We start from the raw sequence: 18,190 nt of genomic DNA, 5'->3' as shown, positions 1-18,190 counted from the left end.
ACTTGCGGGCACGGCTTTGGTGGGGATTTTCACAGCTTGTAATGATACGGCTTAGATAGTCCTCGGAAGGAAATCTGAGGTTATGTAACGCTTATGCGATGCTTGTGTCGATTTCCTTTATATTTCCCCCGTGGCTCGCCTTGCTAAACTAAAACAAACAAATCACTCTAATAAGTCTAGGGTTCTAGTTTTGTGTCTATCGCTCAATGATTCCATCTCTTCTCGGTCGTCTTCTGCTTCTTTATAAACTTGCCCTCTACTCGGCGGCACTCGCGTGGTTCTTGATAAATCCAGCCAGGGGCATCACCCATTCCTTGGACACAGGGACGTGATGGCCACCAGGATGAACCACAACGAGAGGCTCCTCACACCGATCAACCAATCCCTGGCTTCGGCTCTCATCGACGACGGTGTCCAAGCTACCAAGGTAGTGAAGCGTCGGCGTCTTAATCTTGGGTTCATACAGCCACTCCAGGTCAGGAATGCCGGCGTAAAAGCCAGAATATGAAATGGCAAACTTGACAGGCCGGCTGCCATTCGCCTCTCGCAGCTTCCGAGCCCAGTCTCCTTTTGGGCCATCCAAGACAGTCCTCGAAGGCTCCAACGCGGCAGCAACAAAGGCTGCCATGGCACCGCCCTGACTGAACCCACAGACGCCGTCGATGCCGCCGGCCTCGCGAATGGAATCGGCAACGACGGCCATGCCCTCGTCGAAGAGGCGGTACGAGTTGGTGGCGTCGTCTTTGCGGAACCAGCCCCAGGTGTCGGGGAGGTCGTCGTCGGACAAGGGGGCGTCGCCACCCTGCGACTTGAAGCCGGGGATGTCGGAGGGGAGGAGGCGGTTGGGGCCGGTTGGGTAGAGGAGGACGGGGAGGAGGGAGATTGGGGCGAGGGTTTTGGCGAGGAGTTTTTCTAGGGCGCGGGTTTTTGCGCGGAAGAGGGCGCCGGATTGTGTGTAGCCTTTTTATTGTGTCGTGTTAGTGTTTTGGGGTTGATGTGAGATGAGATGAGATGAGATGGGATGGGAGTGAGTCAAGACTGTTGAGATAACGGGGTTGAAGATGGCATGATGAAAGTATGCTTTACTGAGAGAGAGAGAGAGAGAGAGAGAGAGAGATAAGGTCGTACATACCGTGAATCATTAATATCTTGACTTCCTTCTTTGCGCCATTCTTCTGAGCCTGCTGTTCAGGCCGAGGCGTGCCAATCGGCGTAGACGCTGAAGACATTGCGCGGGGAGTGAATGCTGATGTACGAGGGGTATACGAAGAACGAAACGTGAGAAAGAAAGACGGCGGTCTAGATTTGCAAGATTTGAACAAAAAAGAGTGCATCTAAAGGGGTGTAAGGGAGTGTGTGAGCGGAAAAGGATGTGAGTTGGATGACTGTATATCTTGAGTCGGGAGTTGACTTAGTAATCCGTGGCTGACGAGGGAAAAAACTAGAAGTTCTGTAGCCGTAGCGGAAGCCGAGATAAGCTTGGGGGGAGCGAAAGATATGCAATTGATTGGTTTGTATGGCTTTGGATGAAAGAGTGACGGAGAGCTCTATCGTCTTTCCCGTATATACCAGGTATGTATTTATTATTTTGATATACGAGAATCTAGCTTGCATTGCAGCTTACACATGAGCTTGGTGTACGAATGAAAAGTTGAAGCACATCCCAGGGTAGCCTTGATATCAAGGCAAGGCCTTTCACATATGCTTCCAAGCTGCCCAACACTCGTTTCTCTCTCGCAATACGTAAGGGCGCAGGTAAATAATGCTCTCACAGCTTCACAAATTTCCAGCACAATACCTGTAATTGTCACAGCTCATAGCACTTGTTGCTTGTTCATCACAAAGGTCTATTCAGCCCTGAACGCGAGTCTATGATACAGTGCAGCGACGACTATCGCGCTGCATGCTCTCGAGCCATCCGAGTATATAACCCTTCCTCCAACTTCCTTCGCAATCCATTTCCCCCCTTTTTATGCGATTTAGTGAGCCTTGTTGCCCGCCTTGGCGTTGGGGTTGCGAGGGTCGTTCTTCCACTCGTCGGCTGTGCAAATAGTGTCAGTCCATCAAGAAAGGTTCCAGCAGAAGAGGTTCGAGGAGGGGCGCATACAGGCCATCATGGCGTTCTGGGCAGAGTTGGCGCCATAAGCAATAACCAGGCCTGTGGAGTTTTTTTCCCATGTTAGTCAACGCTTCGTTTTTTCCCGCCCAAAACCACGATACCAGCAATGTCCCGGCGCATAGTCGACGCAGCCACCGTTTTCAAAACCGATCGAGGATATTGTTCGCCAAACAAATCACATACCGGCGGCAAAGAAAGGCCAGTAAGGTTTCACTGCAGGGCGGGATTGAATTGTCAGTTTTCCCAACATCGGTATTTCAGAGAGGAATTGTCGGCGCGGGGGACGTACGGAAAGGAGCCGGGAACTTCTTGAAGGGGACGACGCCGAACCAAGACATGATGGCGGTGTTGCGGAGGTCGTGCGAGGGCGGCGGGTTGAGTTGAACGGGGGAGTGGACGAGGTTGGCTGGTGAAGTTCTTCAAAACGAGCCTTTTTCCCTTTAGTCCAACCAGAGGCTTCGGAGCAGCGATTCCAACGGTAGCCGAACGAGGATGTGCTGCCTAAGGCATTCAATTCTCAATTCGACCGGCCGGTACCTGTTGCGATGTACCATAGTTCCCAGCAAAAGCACATGATATGTCACATGATATTCAGATTACATAACCTCTATTTTTCCTGGCTCCACAGCACCACTAGTGTGACATCATGTCCCCCAATCCTGCTTGTGCCTTTCTTCTCCGCACCGAAAAGCGGAGTGACGGCGTCTTTGTAGCTGGTACGGCGTCGAGCTCCATCTTCCCCAGGTTTCGACTTGGACTTGGATTTGTACAAGTTACTGCACTCATTCCTCATTCCTGCAAGCCTCAAGCCTCAAGCCTCAAGATCACAAACAAACACCAGCCATCAACCAAGAATCTCGCCTCGCCCAATTGCATCAATCCCCTCTTCTCTTCAATCTATTTGTCCGCCCGGCTGCACACACTCAACAGCCTCGCACCAATCGCCGCCGTCCAATTAACCCGAAGCGACCCCCATCGGGCATCTGGTAGTGCGGGGTGAGCTCCCTTGCTGCAACGTGCCTCTTCTTGGCTACTCGGAGCTCTTTCGTCTCTGCCTCTCCAACCGCGCCAAATTAACACAGTATCCAATCGGCCCTTACGCCTGCCCTCCATCACAGCTGCCTGTCTTGTGCTTCCCGCCACTCAAACTGCTCTCTGCTCTCTACTCCCTGCCTTGTCGCAAAGACCTTGCCGCTTCTTATCAGCAAAGCAAGACAGACTCGATCCTCTAGCCTGTGCCCTGAACGCTCTAGGCCTGCAGCTCTAGAGAGGTTTTGTCTTTGACTTTGGCCTTGTCTGAAGCTTCAACTTGTCGCCTTGCGTCTTGTCCACAACGTCATTATGCTTGCTCAGAGGTTGTCTCGCCGCGCCGCCGCCGCAGCTCCGCGTGCTGGCGTGCGCGCTCTGGCCACAACAGCCTCGAGGCAGACGCATACGCCGTCGATGGGCGACATCAACCCCACGGCGGGCGCGGTCGAAACCTTCAACGAGAAGCAGAGAGCATTCAGAGAGCAGCTGGTGGAAGCGCAGAAGGAACGGGGAGCTCGTGCGTTTGGATCCCAGAACTTGCCCGACCCCGCCACCCCTAACCAAAGCTCATCTCAAACCGCTGCAGGAGCTACGGCCTCGGCCCAGAGTGGCGAGCCTGATCGCAAGCAAGGGCCGCTGACGAACCTCATCTATGGCACTAAGGAAGGCAGAGAGATGGAGGCCCAGATGGAGGCCAGCTTCAGCCAGGTCCTGGCTAGAGGCAAATACGTCCACTCCATTGTGTTCCACGAGGTCCAGCCGGACAAGGTGGACGAGTATGTCAAGCTCACGGGCGAATTCTACCCCAAGATGGCCAATACGCCCGAGAACAAGGTTCACCTGGTCGGAAGTTGGCGAACAGAGGTTGGCGACTGCGACACCTTTGGTAAGGATGGCCCTACGCATGCTTTGCCCTCGTCGCAACTCTCTGCTAATCTTTTCCCCACTCACAGTGCACATTTGGGAGTACCAGCGGTACGAGGGCTACCACGAATCCCGACACTCCATCTCCCACCATCCCGACTTTGCCGATTTCAACAAGAAGCTCAGCAAGTTGATCACTTCCAAGAAGATTTCTCTGATGCAAGAGTTTTCCTTCTGGCCTACCACTCCCCCGCGCGAGCTGGGCGGTGTCTTTGAGCTTCGATCATATACTCTCCACCCCGGCAACCTGCTGGAGTGGGAGACTCACTGGAGAAGGGGCCTCAAGGCTCGAAGGGAGGTCATGGAAGGCGTTGGAGCCTGGTTCGTCCAGATTGGAGAGCTCAACACGGTCCACCACCTCTGGCAGTTTGCCAATCTTGAGGAGCGAAGGGCCCGCCGAGAGAAGAGCTGGTCGGTTGAGGGCTGGAGCGATACGGTGCACAAGACGGTGCCTCTGATCCAGTCCATGCAGTCCAGGATCCTCATCCCCATGCCCTGGTCGCCTGTCGCATAAGCCCCTGTTTCTCCTGCTTTGCAATCAGTTTTCGGTGCATTGGATTTCAAGATTGAGTTGTCTATTTTTGGCGGCGTCAAGGGTGACTTTCATGGAGGAGGAATTGTATATACTGTATATGCAAGAGAAAGGCATGAGGAGAGCATCATATATGTAAAGTTTACTTCTTTTTCTTTAAATTTATACAAATCATCTATAGCTCTTTTGCTTTTCCAATTGTGACTGTCAAGATCGAGCTAGGACAAAGATTTATTTTCGGGGGTATTTGCATGTATATGCTGCCAATCCAAACAGAGATGTCGTTAAAAATGACGGTTACGTATGTACAAATCATCGCAAACACCATCTATCATGATGCCCAAGAATACTGGCTACTACGTGTACGTCTTCAACTGCACACTCAGGACGGCATCCAAGTTCCGCCGCGCCTGGTCAAGCATAATGTTCAGGTATCCTAGTTTTGAATAGAGCGAGATGAGACTGGGATCCGCGCTCTCCACTCGGACCTTTTCCCGCACGTAGACTTCTTCCAGCTGAGAATTCGAAACCGTCCTCGTGATAGGAGGCTGAATGCTGTGATTGGCGGCCAACCGCCGGGTATCGGACATGTCGTCTCCGCCGGGCTTGTACTTGAACACAATGTCGGCCTCGTCGTGTTCGAGGCGTCGGTACGTGCCGATAGCGAGACCGAGCTTCGTGCCGAAATGGACGGGCGCGTCGACGGGCTCGAGGGCGCGCATGACGAGCACAATGCTGCATTCCTGGAGGGTGACGTAGAAGCTAAAGTTTTGCGTCAGGGGAGGCGAAAAGTGCGATGACGGACAGGACTGGGTGGTCCAATTCGTGTCTTGCTCGTTCAAGGGCGGTCCCTTGAGGAGGACGATGGAGTTGGAGATGGAGTCGGCGAGGAGACGCAGCCCTGAGGAGAGGGCTTGCGCCTGGTTGGCAGTAGATGATGAGGCGTCGGCTTCGGCGTCGGAGGACTTGCTGTTGGATAGTAAGAGGCCGAGGAGGTCGATGGATTCGGTTAGATGCGTGTGGAGGGTGTCGAGTGCGTGTATGTGGATGGGGAATGCTTGCGAGAGGGTGAGTGTCTGTTGCGCAACGGTTCGAAATTGGAGGCCGAGAGACTAAGAAGCGCAAATTGCGTGTATCAGTAAAGCCATTTCCACGCCACATTGTTTTTTTGCGACAAGTATCCCACTTACCCCCTTGACGATGCGCGTGCCGACCCGAGTGATGGTGCCCTTGACTCGCTCGTTGCGCGGCGTGCTCATGACCAGAGTGCTGCCAGGATCAACCGGCGCCAGCAGAGCGTAACAGTCCTCCAGGCCATGCTTGAGGTCCTCGCAGGTCTGGAGGGTCCTCGCGACGATCCAAGCCAGCTCGCGTTTCTTGAAAGATATCAGCATTCTTGCGTTTTTTCCCCTCCCCGTTTTTGCCTGTGCTGCTCAGCTTGCGCGCGCCATCAAACTACCGACCTGGGCTTCAGCGACTTTTATGCCGAGCTCCCCTGGGGACACGGGAGGCCAGATGTCCAGAGACATGGCTGTTCAGCGGTGGGTGAGAATGGTCGGAGCCTGGGATACAGGCAGCCATTCCCTCTGAGGAAGAGGCCAGTTTCGAGGGTTGGTGAAGCTGGGAAACGAGAGGTTCTAGCTACCTATGAGTCGGACGGGATGACGTTCCTGGCAGTGCTATGGCTGGTTCGCCGTGGTGGGGCGCAGAGCCGATAACAGGCGCCGATAAGAAAAAGCGGGCTGGCGAAGAACTAAGGTAGGAGCAAGTGCCAGGCAGTCATGATTTATGAAAGTCTTCCTCTCATATTACCTTTTTCTTTTTTTTTTTTTTTTTGCGCGACAGATATTGGCAACAGAGCCGCTTGTTGTCGCTTCGTTTGCGTCTCTATATTCACTCTTCTTTTACTCATTCGTCTCTTAATTAATATTGGCGGTTCTCATTGAATGGTTTTTTTTCTTCGCCATTACTGTTGAGCTAAACTCTTGGGAATCCGAAGAGGCTCCCTGAAGCCAATCACCACCCAGCGGCTGATTCGCCATGTCACAACAAGAAAACGCCTTGTCTGAGCTGATGCCTGGGGCGGCGAGCAAGATGGCCCCAATTCCCCAGGGTAGGCACATTACTATCACCGGCACTTGAGGACACGGTTAAATCTTTGAAACGTCTCTAACGGTCGGATTCTAGGCGCCAGGATTCAGAAGCGTCCCCTCACTCGACGCCAGCTCCCAGCGTCGTCCAAGACGCCGGTCATTTACGTGTCCTCAAATTCTCCCTTCATGTCCGTCGTGAAGCGGACCAGGAAGTTCTTGGACAAGGACCTGCGTAGTAATACTTCTGCTGCCAAGAATGTATCCTTGCACGCCCGCGTTGAGGCGCTGAAGAGAGGCGGTGCCGGTGGGACGGCCCGTGCAGCTGTGGTGACGGTGATGGGCACAGGTAAAGCTATTGAAAAGACTCTAAACGTCGCAAGCTGGTTCCAGCAGCAAGGGGACTGCGTTGTTGAGATTAAAACACGGACCATCGGGACAGTAGACGATGTGGTTACGGGGGATACAGACGACGCGTTTGGGGCCGACAACGAAAGCCGGTTGAGGAAGCTCAATTGCTTGGAAGTTGCCATCAGCCTGAAGTGAACGGCTCCCAGAACAGAAGCATTACGAGAAAGCACCAATGGCAAGATGGAGAAAGGGGGATCATCAGGTCTCGCTGCAGGATGACGTCTATTAGCGATACGCAAAGCAGTGAGCTCTTATGCAACCACTGCGAGAATCTCGCTGACCAAACAATTCCCCAGCAGACAAGCAACATCAATAAACAAACGAACAAACAGGAGCGAGGATGAACACACGCTTATTATAATAACGCCGAATGCGCCGCCATCAAACAGGGAACACCTCACAAGAACCAACCCCACAGATGTCTCGACAAAGCGTCAAATTAACAGGATTTCTTTCGCTTCAAACCTCCCCCATGCCCAGTTCCGTTACCGCCTCATTAGAGAAAAAAAAAGATGAAAGAGGCCCGTACTCCGATCCCGATGCAGGCCCATTACCGCCAAACCAAAAAGTAAACCGACGCCGAAAATAAAAATACTCCGGGAAGAATATAAAAAACTCCACGCTTCAAACTCCGCAAATCTGCCGTCACCCGGGCGAGTCATCGTGATTCCGCCATACCGTTGAGAAGAGAGAAAAGAAAAAGAAAAAAAAAGCAGTCCGCCGGCGCCGCCCTTCCCTATGCTTTGTGTCGTTGGTCTCGCAATAACAAATTTTTGTCCAGAGAAATTCGGGTTATGCTTGTGGCACAATACGTCTTTTCCCGATAGATGGCCTTATGCTGCCTGTCTTCAAGTGAGGCGATAGGCGCTTTGATCACTAGTTAGCCTTGCTTGGGAAGCAAATCACGACATGATTGGGTGATCATCTACTCACTCGATAACGAGCTCTTCACCTCGCCACACACCACTGGCGACCCAGAGCCCACAGTTGACGAACTCGGCATAGCGCTTGTCTGCCGTCTTGACTGTGGCAAAGGTCCGAAAGCCGTATTGACGGGGATCAATGTTCTCCTTTGACTCCCGGGCGCTGAGCAGGGTATCGAGTACGTCACATGGACCCGACAGCGACCCTCGCGTACGCATCTCCAGCATGGCCGGAGGTTGGTCGGTAGTCTGCAGGACGAATGCGCCCTCAACGATGCGAATCGGACGAAAACCCCGTGCCTGCCCGAGATCATATCCGCCGGCCTAACGATTTGTCAGCTGATTTTTTTCATCCTCGTTTTTTTTGGGTGCATGTCATGTCTGGCACGGGCCGGAAAGGGTTCGGAAACTCCAGGGTGCATCATACCATGACTCGACCGTTGCCAAATGATCCGGACCACCTGCCTCCCTTGATGGTGGTGATCTCCTTTTGGACACGGTTCTCAATTCTGGAGGGCTCCGGATTGAGTGCGACGGCGATGCGAAAGTCGAACTCGAGAGTAGGCATGGCGAAGGAGACGCCCGGACAAGGAAAGTGCTCCAGCGATCGCTTGCAAGCTTCCTCTACGCTCCTGTACGAGGACAAGAGGTTGGATGTTAGCCAGTAATCGGAGCTCGGCCTGCGCTTCAAGGGCCTATCGCACTCGTCGGGGTTAAGCTGCGCGACGTACTTGCCCGTCGCCGTGGCATCGCCTGCTTGATCCTGCTGCAGAGGCTGCTGTGTCTGGTGCGGAGGGCTCGTCGCGGAGTTGCTCGGGCCGCCTAGCTTGGCGGGAAAGCCAAAAGTCGCGGTGATGGTCGTGTCCCACTCATCGGTACACCATTCTCGCTTGGTGCCACGGAACTGATGCTCGTCTTGAGGCAGACATGTTGACGCCGCGACCTCTGTAGGGGCCGTGGTGGTCGGGAGAGAGAGCGTCTCGGTGTCGGTTGCCATTTATTCCAGTCGAAAGAGAGGGAGAGGGAGAGGGAGATGGAGAGCGTGTGGGTGTCCTTGTTTTTTGTCTCTTTAAGCTCTTGCGTCCGAGTACCGGATCGACCCTGGCGACTTGCAGAAATCTCCACTGTCACTGAAACCCGAGGCGGCCGCGGAGAGGATGTCGAGATTGAATCGAGCAATGGGCGACGTCAATCTACGTTTATCGGTTTCTTTGATGAAACAGGTTGGAGCGCATCAAGATCAAGACGATGGGATGTCGTCTGTTTTTGGTAGGGGAGGGGGCCCCGAAGGCTGGTCGGCAGCGGAGAGATGGGTATATGAATCTCACAATCAGGCTCCGCTTTTGGATAATCCCGGTGGGGTGTATGAGCAAATGTGTGTATGTGTATGTGTATGTGTATGTGTACTATATGTACGAGGGTATGTAACCGGTACGTCCCGGGGCAGACAATGTTTATACGGGCGGAGGAGGTGCTTTGCCGCAGTCGCTTGCTGAGTGAGCGTGTGGTTGGGTAATTGGTAATACTGGATTACTTGGAGGGGCAGCTGAGGACGTTTTTTGCTCTGATCGGACTGGATGGGACGGGGGGGCAAGGTTTAAGGTCCTATTACCGGATGTCCGCCAGACCCGGCCGAGAGAGAAGAGAGGGCTGGAGACTTTTGAGGCGGCGAGCGAGGGAAAGGCTGGGGCAGCGAAGGAGTTAAGCAGGAGAGAAGAAGAGAGAAGAGAGGAAAAAGGGACTGGTATTTGGTGGCGTGCCCCGTGTCTAAGTGGTAGCGCGTGTGAGGGTGTGAGTGTGAGTGTGTGTGTGTGTGTGTGCGTATGTTTTTGCGCTGGCAGCGAATGAAGAAATGACCAAGCAAGAACAGAGACAGAGCAGAGCAGAACAGAACAGACAAAGACAGCGAAGGCGAGGGAAAGGCGATGGCGAAAAGACAAGAGCTGAATGGGTAACAAAGTCCGAAGTAGGTAAGTGAGATAAGGTACAAGTACAGCAAGGCAAAGGGCCAGGCGGATGGAAGGCCGGAGTACCTGCGAGTACTTGGGCGTTATAAAATCCGAATGATTTCAAATGCGGGTCGCGGATTCGCGCAGGCAAGAATAAGCGAAACTAAGCGCTACTCGTGGGCAGGATTGGGCAAATTAGCGTTTCCGCAGCGAGGAAATTGGGGGAGAAGAGAAGAGAGACAGAGGATTGGGATTGGGATGGGAGGGGATGGAATCGGATCGGGATGCACGGTCATGATTACGGAGTGCAGATTTGATTTCACGGCGCGAGCAGCAGCATCTCGATGCGTCGATGGACGCTTGGGTAGCAATACTACACTGTACGGTACATACGGCTGAACAGGTATCTTAGTAACCTTATTAAAGTCCATGATAAACCTGAACCCGGGCCTGAACACGTAGGCCGTGTGGCTGCTGCGGCATGGACGAGTACTCGGACGGGTACTTGTACACTCGTACGAGTACGCACAGAGATGGATTCATTTCTTACGACCTGACTGATGATGCTACAAAACGGTTGGAGTGGGTACCCGTTGACTCTTTACTCGATTCGATGTCTTGCCTGGTGCCCGTTTTTCGCAAAAAGTACATGTGCGGTACATGCCATGCCATGCCATGCCATGCCACCTGGGGACGATAAGCTGGTGGTGCCAGAAAAACTGCCTGATGTGTCCGTACTCCGAGTGGGCTGCGGGTGCGGACTAACAGACAACTGCGAAACGGGCAGAAACAGTACAAGTACACACGGGCGGACGAAATGGAAAACAGGTGCGGAATTAGTAGTGCTGCGTACAAGCCATGTATGTACCTTGTCTTGTCCGGGTTCTGTTTCTGTTATAGACGAGAGCGAGAGAGAGAGAGAGGGGGGCACAAATTTTTATTTGATTTGGTTTATGCGGACACGGAACGGTAGGTACAAAGCGTAATATATACACACGCACCGGGCATTTGATTGTTTCTTTTCCAGGCGAGGGCCGGAATTAGAAATTAGAACTACTTTGCAGCCAGTGCGGCGAGAAGAGAAAAAAAAAAAGGCGCCGGGCTGAGCGGTGGCCGAATCGGCGGGCTGCGGACCGAGGAAGTCACGGTAATATGTGCCTCTGTAACCACGAGGGGAAAAAAAAAACACGAAAGGAGGGAGGGAAAGGGGATTGAAAGGTAAAAGGGAAAGGGGAAAAGATGGGCGATTTTTTTTTTATCTGCATTGACGGTGCTCATGTTATTATGTCTTTGTTCATCTTATTGACCCTATGCAGCTGTGTTATATGTGGTCTCTTCTTACGGCAGTTGCTAGGCACCTTTTACTCTTTTACCCCAATTTTGGCAAAATGAAAAATATGAAGGGTTTCCTTGATGTGGTGAGTTTGATTAGATTCCGCTGGATTTTAGGGAGATGGGCTGCCGGGGGGTTGGGGCTGGGCAGGTTTACAGTGGCCATGGCATTTCGCATTGGCATTGGATGGCATCAAGACGGAGTTGTGTGTGTGCGTAGGTACAGTACTGTACGAGCGCGGTACTTGCAGCATGAGTTTGAAGTGCTTTAGCCGCGGAAATCCAGCCAGCCAGCCAAGCCCGGCGTTGTTCACGTCAACGGACTACGGAGTACAGGTGCTTTGAATTGCTTTTGGTTTGCATGCGCCGGTGGCCCGGAGAACCAAGATTCCTGGCGCCCGTGGTCCATTGCAGTGGCTGTAGGTTTTTGTGAGTGGGTGGTTGGTTGGGCAGAAAGAAGAGAAGAGAAAAGAAAAGGGAACATGAAGAAATTGGGGGGGAGAGAAGTACCTCAGAAGTATCTCCCCTTTCGGAGCATTTCTTCTCTTCTTCTTTTTTTCGCTTGCTCGCGTTTCCTGCTGCAATTACTACAGGTACCTACGCTGCCGTGTACCTACAGTGCTGTTCTTCTTCTTCTTCGTCGGCGGGATTGTCGACCCGGAGTACCTGACGCTCTTGCTGGGGGGTGGTTGAGCTGGCGGATAATCCCCCGATGGGTCGGAGGGAGAGGTGTACACAGGGGGGTACTTGCAAGCTTCAGGTGCTACAGGCAAAGCTGTACTTGTACTGTATTGACTGCATTTTGCTTGGACTTTTGCCTTTTTTCTTTTCTCTTTTTTCCCTTTTCCGGAATTTCCCACTGTAGCATGGTGGTACGGGACGGGACATGGGTACAAGGACATGGGCAGTGTGGAATATTCGGTGTTCCGAAGGGGTGGTACATACTGCATCATGACGATGCGTTTACATGTGCTTCTCGGGGCATTGAATCGCTGGCGACGGAATGTTTCCTACGATATAGCTCTGGGCTTGGCTTGCTGGGCTTGTCTCCTTGTCGATTGCTCGTGTGCCTGGTTGTTTTCTTCTTCTTTCCTTCTGTAGAATTCCTCACTCGGGCATGGGTTCATTATTACTGCCGGTAGTGTTGCAAGGTACATGAAACCGTGTGGACTTGGGTCAGCCCCAAGAAGCCGGGATTAAAAAAAAAAGAGCCCAAAGCAAAAGGGTGCAGCAGTGACATTCATTTTTTCTTGGGGCTGGCTAATATTAACCAGACGAATTTCCATGGGAGGGTCGGAGAATGGGCGAAGTGGTTTTCTGGGGTGGGTTTGTTTTGTTATCTCCGTTGTTTTGCTAGCTCGATATAGGCGTGGTTGGCCGAAATGGTTTGATTTCTCTTTCGGCTTTTTTTCTTTTTCCTTTTCTTCTTTTTTTGTTCGTCGTTGGGGGGTTTTTTTTTTTTGTTAAGAGTTCGGAATCGATCCGATGTCGAAGACGGAATGCGTTTACTTTCTACTTTTCTTGGTGTTGTTGCCGTCTGGTTGGTTACCATCCTGTCCTCCACAATCCGGCGTTGATGATGCTGTTCTTGGTAATACTTCTGTCAACGAATCCATCCATGTAGAATCAAAGGAAATACTATTATTTGATGCTCCGTAATACGCATCATCGTACAGTAAACGCTGAGTGATGAGCTTGATTGAAGCTGCAAAGCTCAAGCTCAAGTACGTACAGCACACACGGCAGATGCCGCGTGGAGCCTCCCGAAACACGTCCCAGCCGTGACTCGAAAGTACCTCCCAGGTACCTACAATACCCCAAAAACCATCCGTCTGTTCAAAACTCCACCACGAAGTACCCAACGAGTAAAAGGAAGAGGCGCGCGCGACGGAAGACCGAGCATGTCCTTTTTTTTGCGTATTCCATCTTTTTGCTGTTGATGTTACCGCAATCCTTCGTTGCCGTTCGAGAAAACGGCCTGTATCGCTTTGCCGTGTCGGCCTTTCCACGCGTTCCGAAGAGCCATTTTTACCAAGAATACGGGAGATGAACCGATTCAATACTCCGTCCAAAATAATACATGATTTAGACATCAATGCTATCTGATACTGTATGGAATTCCTGTTGACATCGTATCGAGGCGGCCCCGGGATAGAGGGAAGAGACGTAGCATCTATCACCGAGTGCCGGGAAGCCCGCGCCACGTCTCACTCTCACTCTCTTGCCCCAGCGCCGGAATTACAGAATAATTACTTTGCCGCCGCGGGTCCTTGGCGCAGTGGGAAAAGCCCGACAGCGCGGCGGTGTTTGTGTTTGCTGTGTCTTTGCGGTGTTCTTTTACCACGAAAGTTCTTGGAGACTTTCGGGCTTTGGAGGGAAACCGGATTCGCGGGTCGTTGTCCGTCTCCTCCCCCGTTGAAATCTGAGGTGGCCCGTCTTGGAGCCGCTTCGGCGATGATGACATGGTAAAGTCCGTGTTTGTTTCTTTTTCCGCTGGGATTCTTTCTTTTCTTTTTCCTTTCTTCTTTTTTTTTGTGATTGTGTAAACCTGCTTACATACGTACATTCAAACCCCTGTGCTGTCTCGGCTCTTTTCTTCGTGTTCTTTCCAGCGATACCGGAAAGCATTGGCCTTTGCTTCTTCTTTCGTACTTTGTATCATGGACCTGTATATAATCGCGACTCGTCGGATTAATAAGCTGCAATCATCTGCCGCGTTTCCTTTTTCAAAAGTATTTGAAATAAAAGCAAGGCAGAAACAGTCACCAATTTCACTATTCCAATTTTGATTTCTACAGCACTACCTAGTAGTAGTAGGCACTCGACAAAGTGACACGCACACAAATAGGGCGGGAAGATTAGTTGGCCTGGTTATTGCCCTGTTGGGAGGGAGCAGCAGCACCCAGCCTTTATCGAGCCCGTGGCAAGGCTACCTGACATACCTACATACCTAGCCCTTGCTTTTTTAAGGCTTATTATCCCCTATCTTTTTGCTTGACGCCGCCCATGGTGCTAGAAAAGAAGGGCGAGTCAGTTGGGCTTGGCTATGGGAATTTGTGATCGTGGGTTTTGGGCGATTATTAATTCAATGAGGGCTTGTCGAGGTTTTTTTTTTTTTTTGCCGTTTACGGGAAATGGCTATGGAATCATGAGGATGAGCTGGACAAAAGGCCAAGAGAAGAGGGCAAAGAAAAAAAAAACACGCAGAAGACGAGAATCAAAGATGCTCATCGCTGAGCAATCCGGTTCGGGGATTTTGTCATTGACATTGTTGTCGGGAGTGGCGGGAAGCGCCTCTTTTCGACATCAATCCTCGCCCCAGTTGGGCGCGTATTCACGTACACACGCATCGTACACGTAGGTATCCGTACGAAGAATGCGTGTTATATAGTGAGTGAATGAGTAATGTAATGTAATGTAATGTAATGTACTCGTAATGGTACAGTGCAAACGCGTAACAGAACGCAGCGTGTTAGGAAGCAAATGCCAGAAGCGTTTATACGGTACAGCATGGCTGACGACGTCGGAGTTTCTAAGTTGCGAATGAAACTCCAAATGTCCGTCCGGTGGGATATGCGCAAAGCCCCCGATGCGCTCCCTTTTCTTTTCCCTCTGCGCTCCCTCCGTCTTGTATACTTGAGCAGGGGTCAGTTGATTGATTTACTGACTTACACAACACAGTATTCTCAATTAATTTACTGCATACAAAGAGAATAAGAGTAAACCTCAAGCTATAACATCACGACCGCCCGACGTCAACGTCTCTCCTCCTCCCCAATCTCCGAAATACCCCCCCAGACTAACCCTCGGCGCGGCATCTTCCGCAAACTCCTCCAAAGCTCGCACAGCTTACTTACTCGTGCATATTCCAACAATGTACACTCTTGTCTCTTTTCTCCCCTTCCTTCGATCTTGCTTTTACCCCTCAGGCTTTCTCCCTTCCAGTTAGTATCCCCCCCCCCTCCCTCCCCATCACCATCACCATCTTCTCCAAGAAAACGAGAAAAAGCTTTCCCTAGTAGCTTAGCTGGTTTCCCTTTCTCCTCTCTTTTTCGCGAAGCTCTGCATATGACAAGGTTTACAGCATCTCATCTAACCCACAATAAAACACATGGCTCCCCCTAATCCACTTGTTGCCAAAACCCTCGGCAAGGACTTTCGTCACGGAATCGGCAATCCGCTTCGATTTTCATCGCCGCTCCTCCGATGCGCTGAAACAAGCAACAGTGTTCCGATGACCAAAGTTTATGTCTCCCAGAAGGGAATTATACACACTCTTTTCATTACCTACTGTAGCCACAAAAAAAAAAAGAAAATCCATTACTTAATTCCCTCCAATATTCCCCGTATATAGAACTTCCACACTTCACAATGACATCCATCCGTCCTCACCACCATCCCGAATTCGTAGCCTACGTTCCCCAAAGAAGCAAGATACATTCACATACAGAAAGTGATAGCCTATTCCCCCTCTCAAACAAAACTCCTCATACCTCAATCCACAAGCGTCATCCTTCCTCCCCCCGCCCATCAACTGCCCTTCCTCGGCATAACGCAACCCCGAAGCCATACCATCCCCATGCAAGACATCCAGTTGGCACGGGGTTCCAAGACGCGCCGAACAATACACACGGCTTCATTGAAAACCGCACAAGGTACACGGCTGGTACTTTCCTCTCCTCTTAACAAACCCCCTTTCGGCGACAATTCTCCACGAGTGTCGAATAAGCATACATATATATCCCGGGTCGGCGTCTCGTGATATTCTCTGGTGCCAAGAGCAGAGTACAACCATCCAGTGCTCCATAGCATCTACCCGTACATGATTATTCACAGTCGGCAGCATTCACGTGGCTTGAGCCGGCATGGCCAGGTTCCTCCTTACATGAGCGTCATCCGAATACGGAGTAGCCAAATCTATCAACATCATGTAACAGAGTATCAACCCCATGGGGCACTCGAGGTCCGTCACCATCGTGTCACACTGGCAAGCAATTGTGAACATCATGGCATAAAACATATTCAGCTACGGTCGTGCAATAGTGTCTATGGTCGTTGCGTCTATTCACAGAAAATGAGCACCGCCGTGCCTCCATATGTAAAATGAACCAAGAAGAGAGTTCCCTAATGTCGGCGCCTGCGAGGGCCAGTCGACGCCATCAACACGTCAGCATCGACGCGTTTCGACAGTGTCCCGCAGCCGCAATAGAATCGAAATGCCCCCCGTTGTAAATCCAGCACATCATCGGGCATTGTGCCAGCCCCATAGCGCCCCTTTACCAGCCTGGATCCGTCTGTGTACTCATCATATCGACGCCATGCACGTTGAAAGTAGCCGAGAAGACCAATGAGAGAAGAAATCGAGAGCAGCCAAGGGAGCTGTCCCTTAAAGTTTGTGGGAAAAGAAGAAGTGAAGAAAATCAAGTCCAGATTGTCAAAATGACATCGCGTAAGATACAATGAGAAGCGAAAAAAAATTCGTTCAACGTTTCGAAAGTCCGAAACCCTAGCCACGCACATCTCAGCCTTCCTGGAGCCCGACCGCCATTGTGTGATGCTACGACCGAGTCCCTATAGAGTCTGCATGGGCAGGAGAAAGTGGCAAGTGCCGGATGGGGGTTTTCCCTGTTACTATTTAGATAGTAATACCGGGGTGGCCCAGGGCAGGGAGAACGTTCTCAGCGTACTCGCCACCAAAGTTTCCTGGAAACATGAGTGTCAGTTTCATGCCGCCATCAGAGGGTGGTTCGACTTCTCAGGGGGGCTTACCTGGGGGACCGTAGTTGCAGACAGTGTACCAAGATGGCATAGAGAGGACGGTGCCGGCAGGGCACTTGGCGGTGTAGCATCCGACCTTGGTGGATGACTTCCAGACAAGCTGGGTGAAGTGGCCCCAAGCATCCAGGTTGGAGCCGGAGGGAGGGTTGTCCAGGCCGAAGAAAGTCCAGTTCTCCATCTCATCATTGTACCACTGGTCGGTGATACCACGGCGAGCAGACTCGAGCTGGAGGTCATCGATGTCGCCAGTGGAGCCCCAGCTGGCAAGGTTCTGGCCGTAGCCACCACCGCCTTGGTTCCTATGACGAGGTTAGATCTTATATACCCTTTCTAAAAATGCCCATTCTCAAATCATTCACTTACATGTCGTGAGCGAAAACGCAGCCCTCGGCAATGGTCTTGGCATATCCGGCAAGAGTAGTATCCCAAGCCAGATCAGGAGCGGAGTGGTTGGCACGGTGAATGTTGTGCTCGTTGACAACGATGGAGCTGTAGTCGTTTCCAGAGGCGGGAGCCGAAGCGACAGGAGAGGAAGCAGCAGGCTTAGGAGAAGGAGAAGGAGAGGGCGCGGGCTTAGGCGAAGGAGAGGGCGAAGGCGCAGGCTTGGGAGAAGGCTTGGCGACAACCACCTCGGGGGTCGGTGATGGTGACGGCTTGGGAGCCGGGGCGGGAGACTCAGCGGGAACGATCACGGGCTTGGGGGCCACGGCCGGTGCCGACGAAGCAGGAGCCGGCTGAGGAGCTGCCTGGGGAACAGACTGTTGGGTCACCGCGGGCTTGGGAGACGGGGCGGCCGGCGGAGGAGGAGGAGGAGCATAGACGGGCTTGGGAGCCGGAGCTGCGGGCTTGGGAGCCGGAGCTGCGGGCTTGGGAGCCGGAGCTGCGGGCTGAGGAGAGGGAGTGGCGGCTGGCTGCTCAGAAACGTTCTGGACGAAGACTCCACCAGCGGTCGGCGTAGCAGAAGCGGCGCTCGCAGAGGGGTCGACGGTGACGGTGACAGTCACAATGTCGGTGACCCATTGGATGTCCAGAGCTCGCTTGTCGAGGGGCATGGCCGAGACCAAGAGGGCACCCGCGGCCAAAAGGACAGCGGACGACTTCAT

At 52.2% G+C, this 18,190-nt stretch overlaps 6 protein-coding genes across 6 annotated transcripts; 2 read left to right on the top strand and 4 right to left on the bottom strand.

Annotated features, from left to right (window-relative positions):
• Positions 1-256: 256 nt before the first annotated feature.
• On the bottom strand, positions 257-1,229 carry Triagg1_5064 (uncharacterized protein; the record flags this gene model as incomplete). Its single annotated transcript, XM_062899537.1, has 2 exons — positions 257-960; positions 1,133-1,229. 2 exons carry the CDS (start codon positions 1,227-1,229, stop codon positions 257-259), a joined length of 801 nt encoding a protein of 266 aa, XP_062755889.1.
• Positions 1,230-3,460: 2,231 nt separating this feature from the next.
• Positions 3,461-4,586, top strand: Triagg1_5063 (uncharacterized protein; the record flags this gene model as incomplete). The annotated part of the gene is made up of 2 exons (XM_062899536.1): positions 3,461-4,034; positions 4,102-4,586. 2 exons carry the CDS (start codon positions 3,461-3,463, stop codon positions 4,584-4,586), a joined length of 1,059 nt encoding a protein of 352 aa, XP_062755888.1.
• Positions 4,587-4,960: 374 nt separating this feature from the next.
• On the bottom strand, positions 4,961-6,133 carry Triagg1_5062 (uncharacterized protein; the record flags this gene model as incomplete). Its single annotated transcript, XM_062899535.1, has 3 exons — positions 4,961-5,716; positions 5,795-5,980; positions 6,068-6,133. The coding sequence occupies 3 exons, from the start codon at positions 6,131-6,133 to the stop codon at positions 4,961-4,963; spliced, it is 1,008 nt and encodes a 335-aa protein (XP_062755887.1).
• A 511-nt stretch (positions 6,134-6,644) lies between these two features.
• Triagg1_5061 (uncharacterized protein) lies at positions 6,645-7,240 on the top strand (the record flags this gene model as incomplete). Its single annotated transcript, XM_062899534.1, has 2 exons — positions 6,645-6,717; positions 6,792-7,240. The coding sequence occupies 2 exons, from the start codon at positions 6,645-6,647 to the stop codon at positions 7,238-7,240; spliced, it is 522 nt and encodes a 173-aa protein (XP_062755886.1).
• A 794-nt stretch (positions 7,241-8,034) lies between these two features.
• Triagg1_5060 (uncharacterized protein) lies at positions 8,035-9,025 on the bottom strand (the record flags this gene model as incomplete). Its single annotated transcript, XM_062899533.1, has 2 exons — positions 8,035-8,352; positions 8,456-9,025. The coding sequence occupies 2 exons, from the start codon at positions 9,023-9,025 to the stop codon at positions 8,035-8,037; spliced, it is 888 nt and encodes a 295-aa protein (XP_062755885.1).
• A 7,919-nt stretch (positions 9,026-16,944) lies between these two features.
• Triagg1_5059 (uncharacterized protein) lies at positions 16,945-18,190 on the bottom strand (the record flags this gene model as incomplete). Its single annotated transcript, XM_062899532.1, has 3 exons — positions 16,945-17,012; positions 17,079-17,386; positions 17,451-18,190. 3 exons carry the CDS (start codon positions 18,188-18,190, stop codon positions 16,945-16,947), a joined length of 1,116 nt encoding a protein of 371 aa, XP_062755884.1.

The sequence above is a fragment of the Trichoderma aggressivum genome, assembly GCF_033847375.1.
Source record: "Trichoderma aggressivum f. europaeum strain CBS 100526 chromosome Unknown scaffold_017, whole genome shotgun sequence".
Lineage (NCBI taxonomy): Eukaryota > Fungi > Ascomycota > Sordariomycetes > Hypocreales > Hypocreaceae > Trichoderma > Trichoderma aggressivum.
Note: the sequence above shows the minus strand (reverse complement) of the source record. Positions and strands in the feature narration are given on the sequence as shown.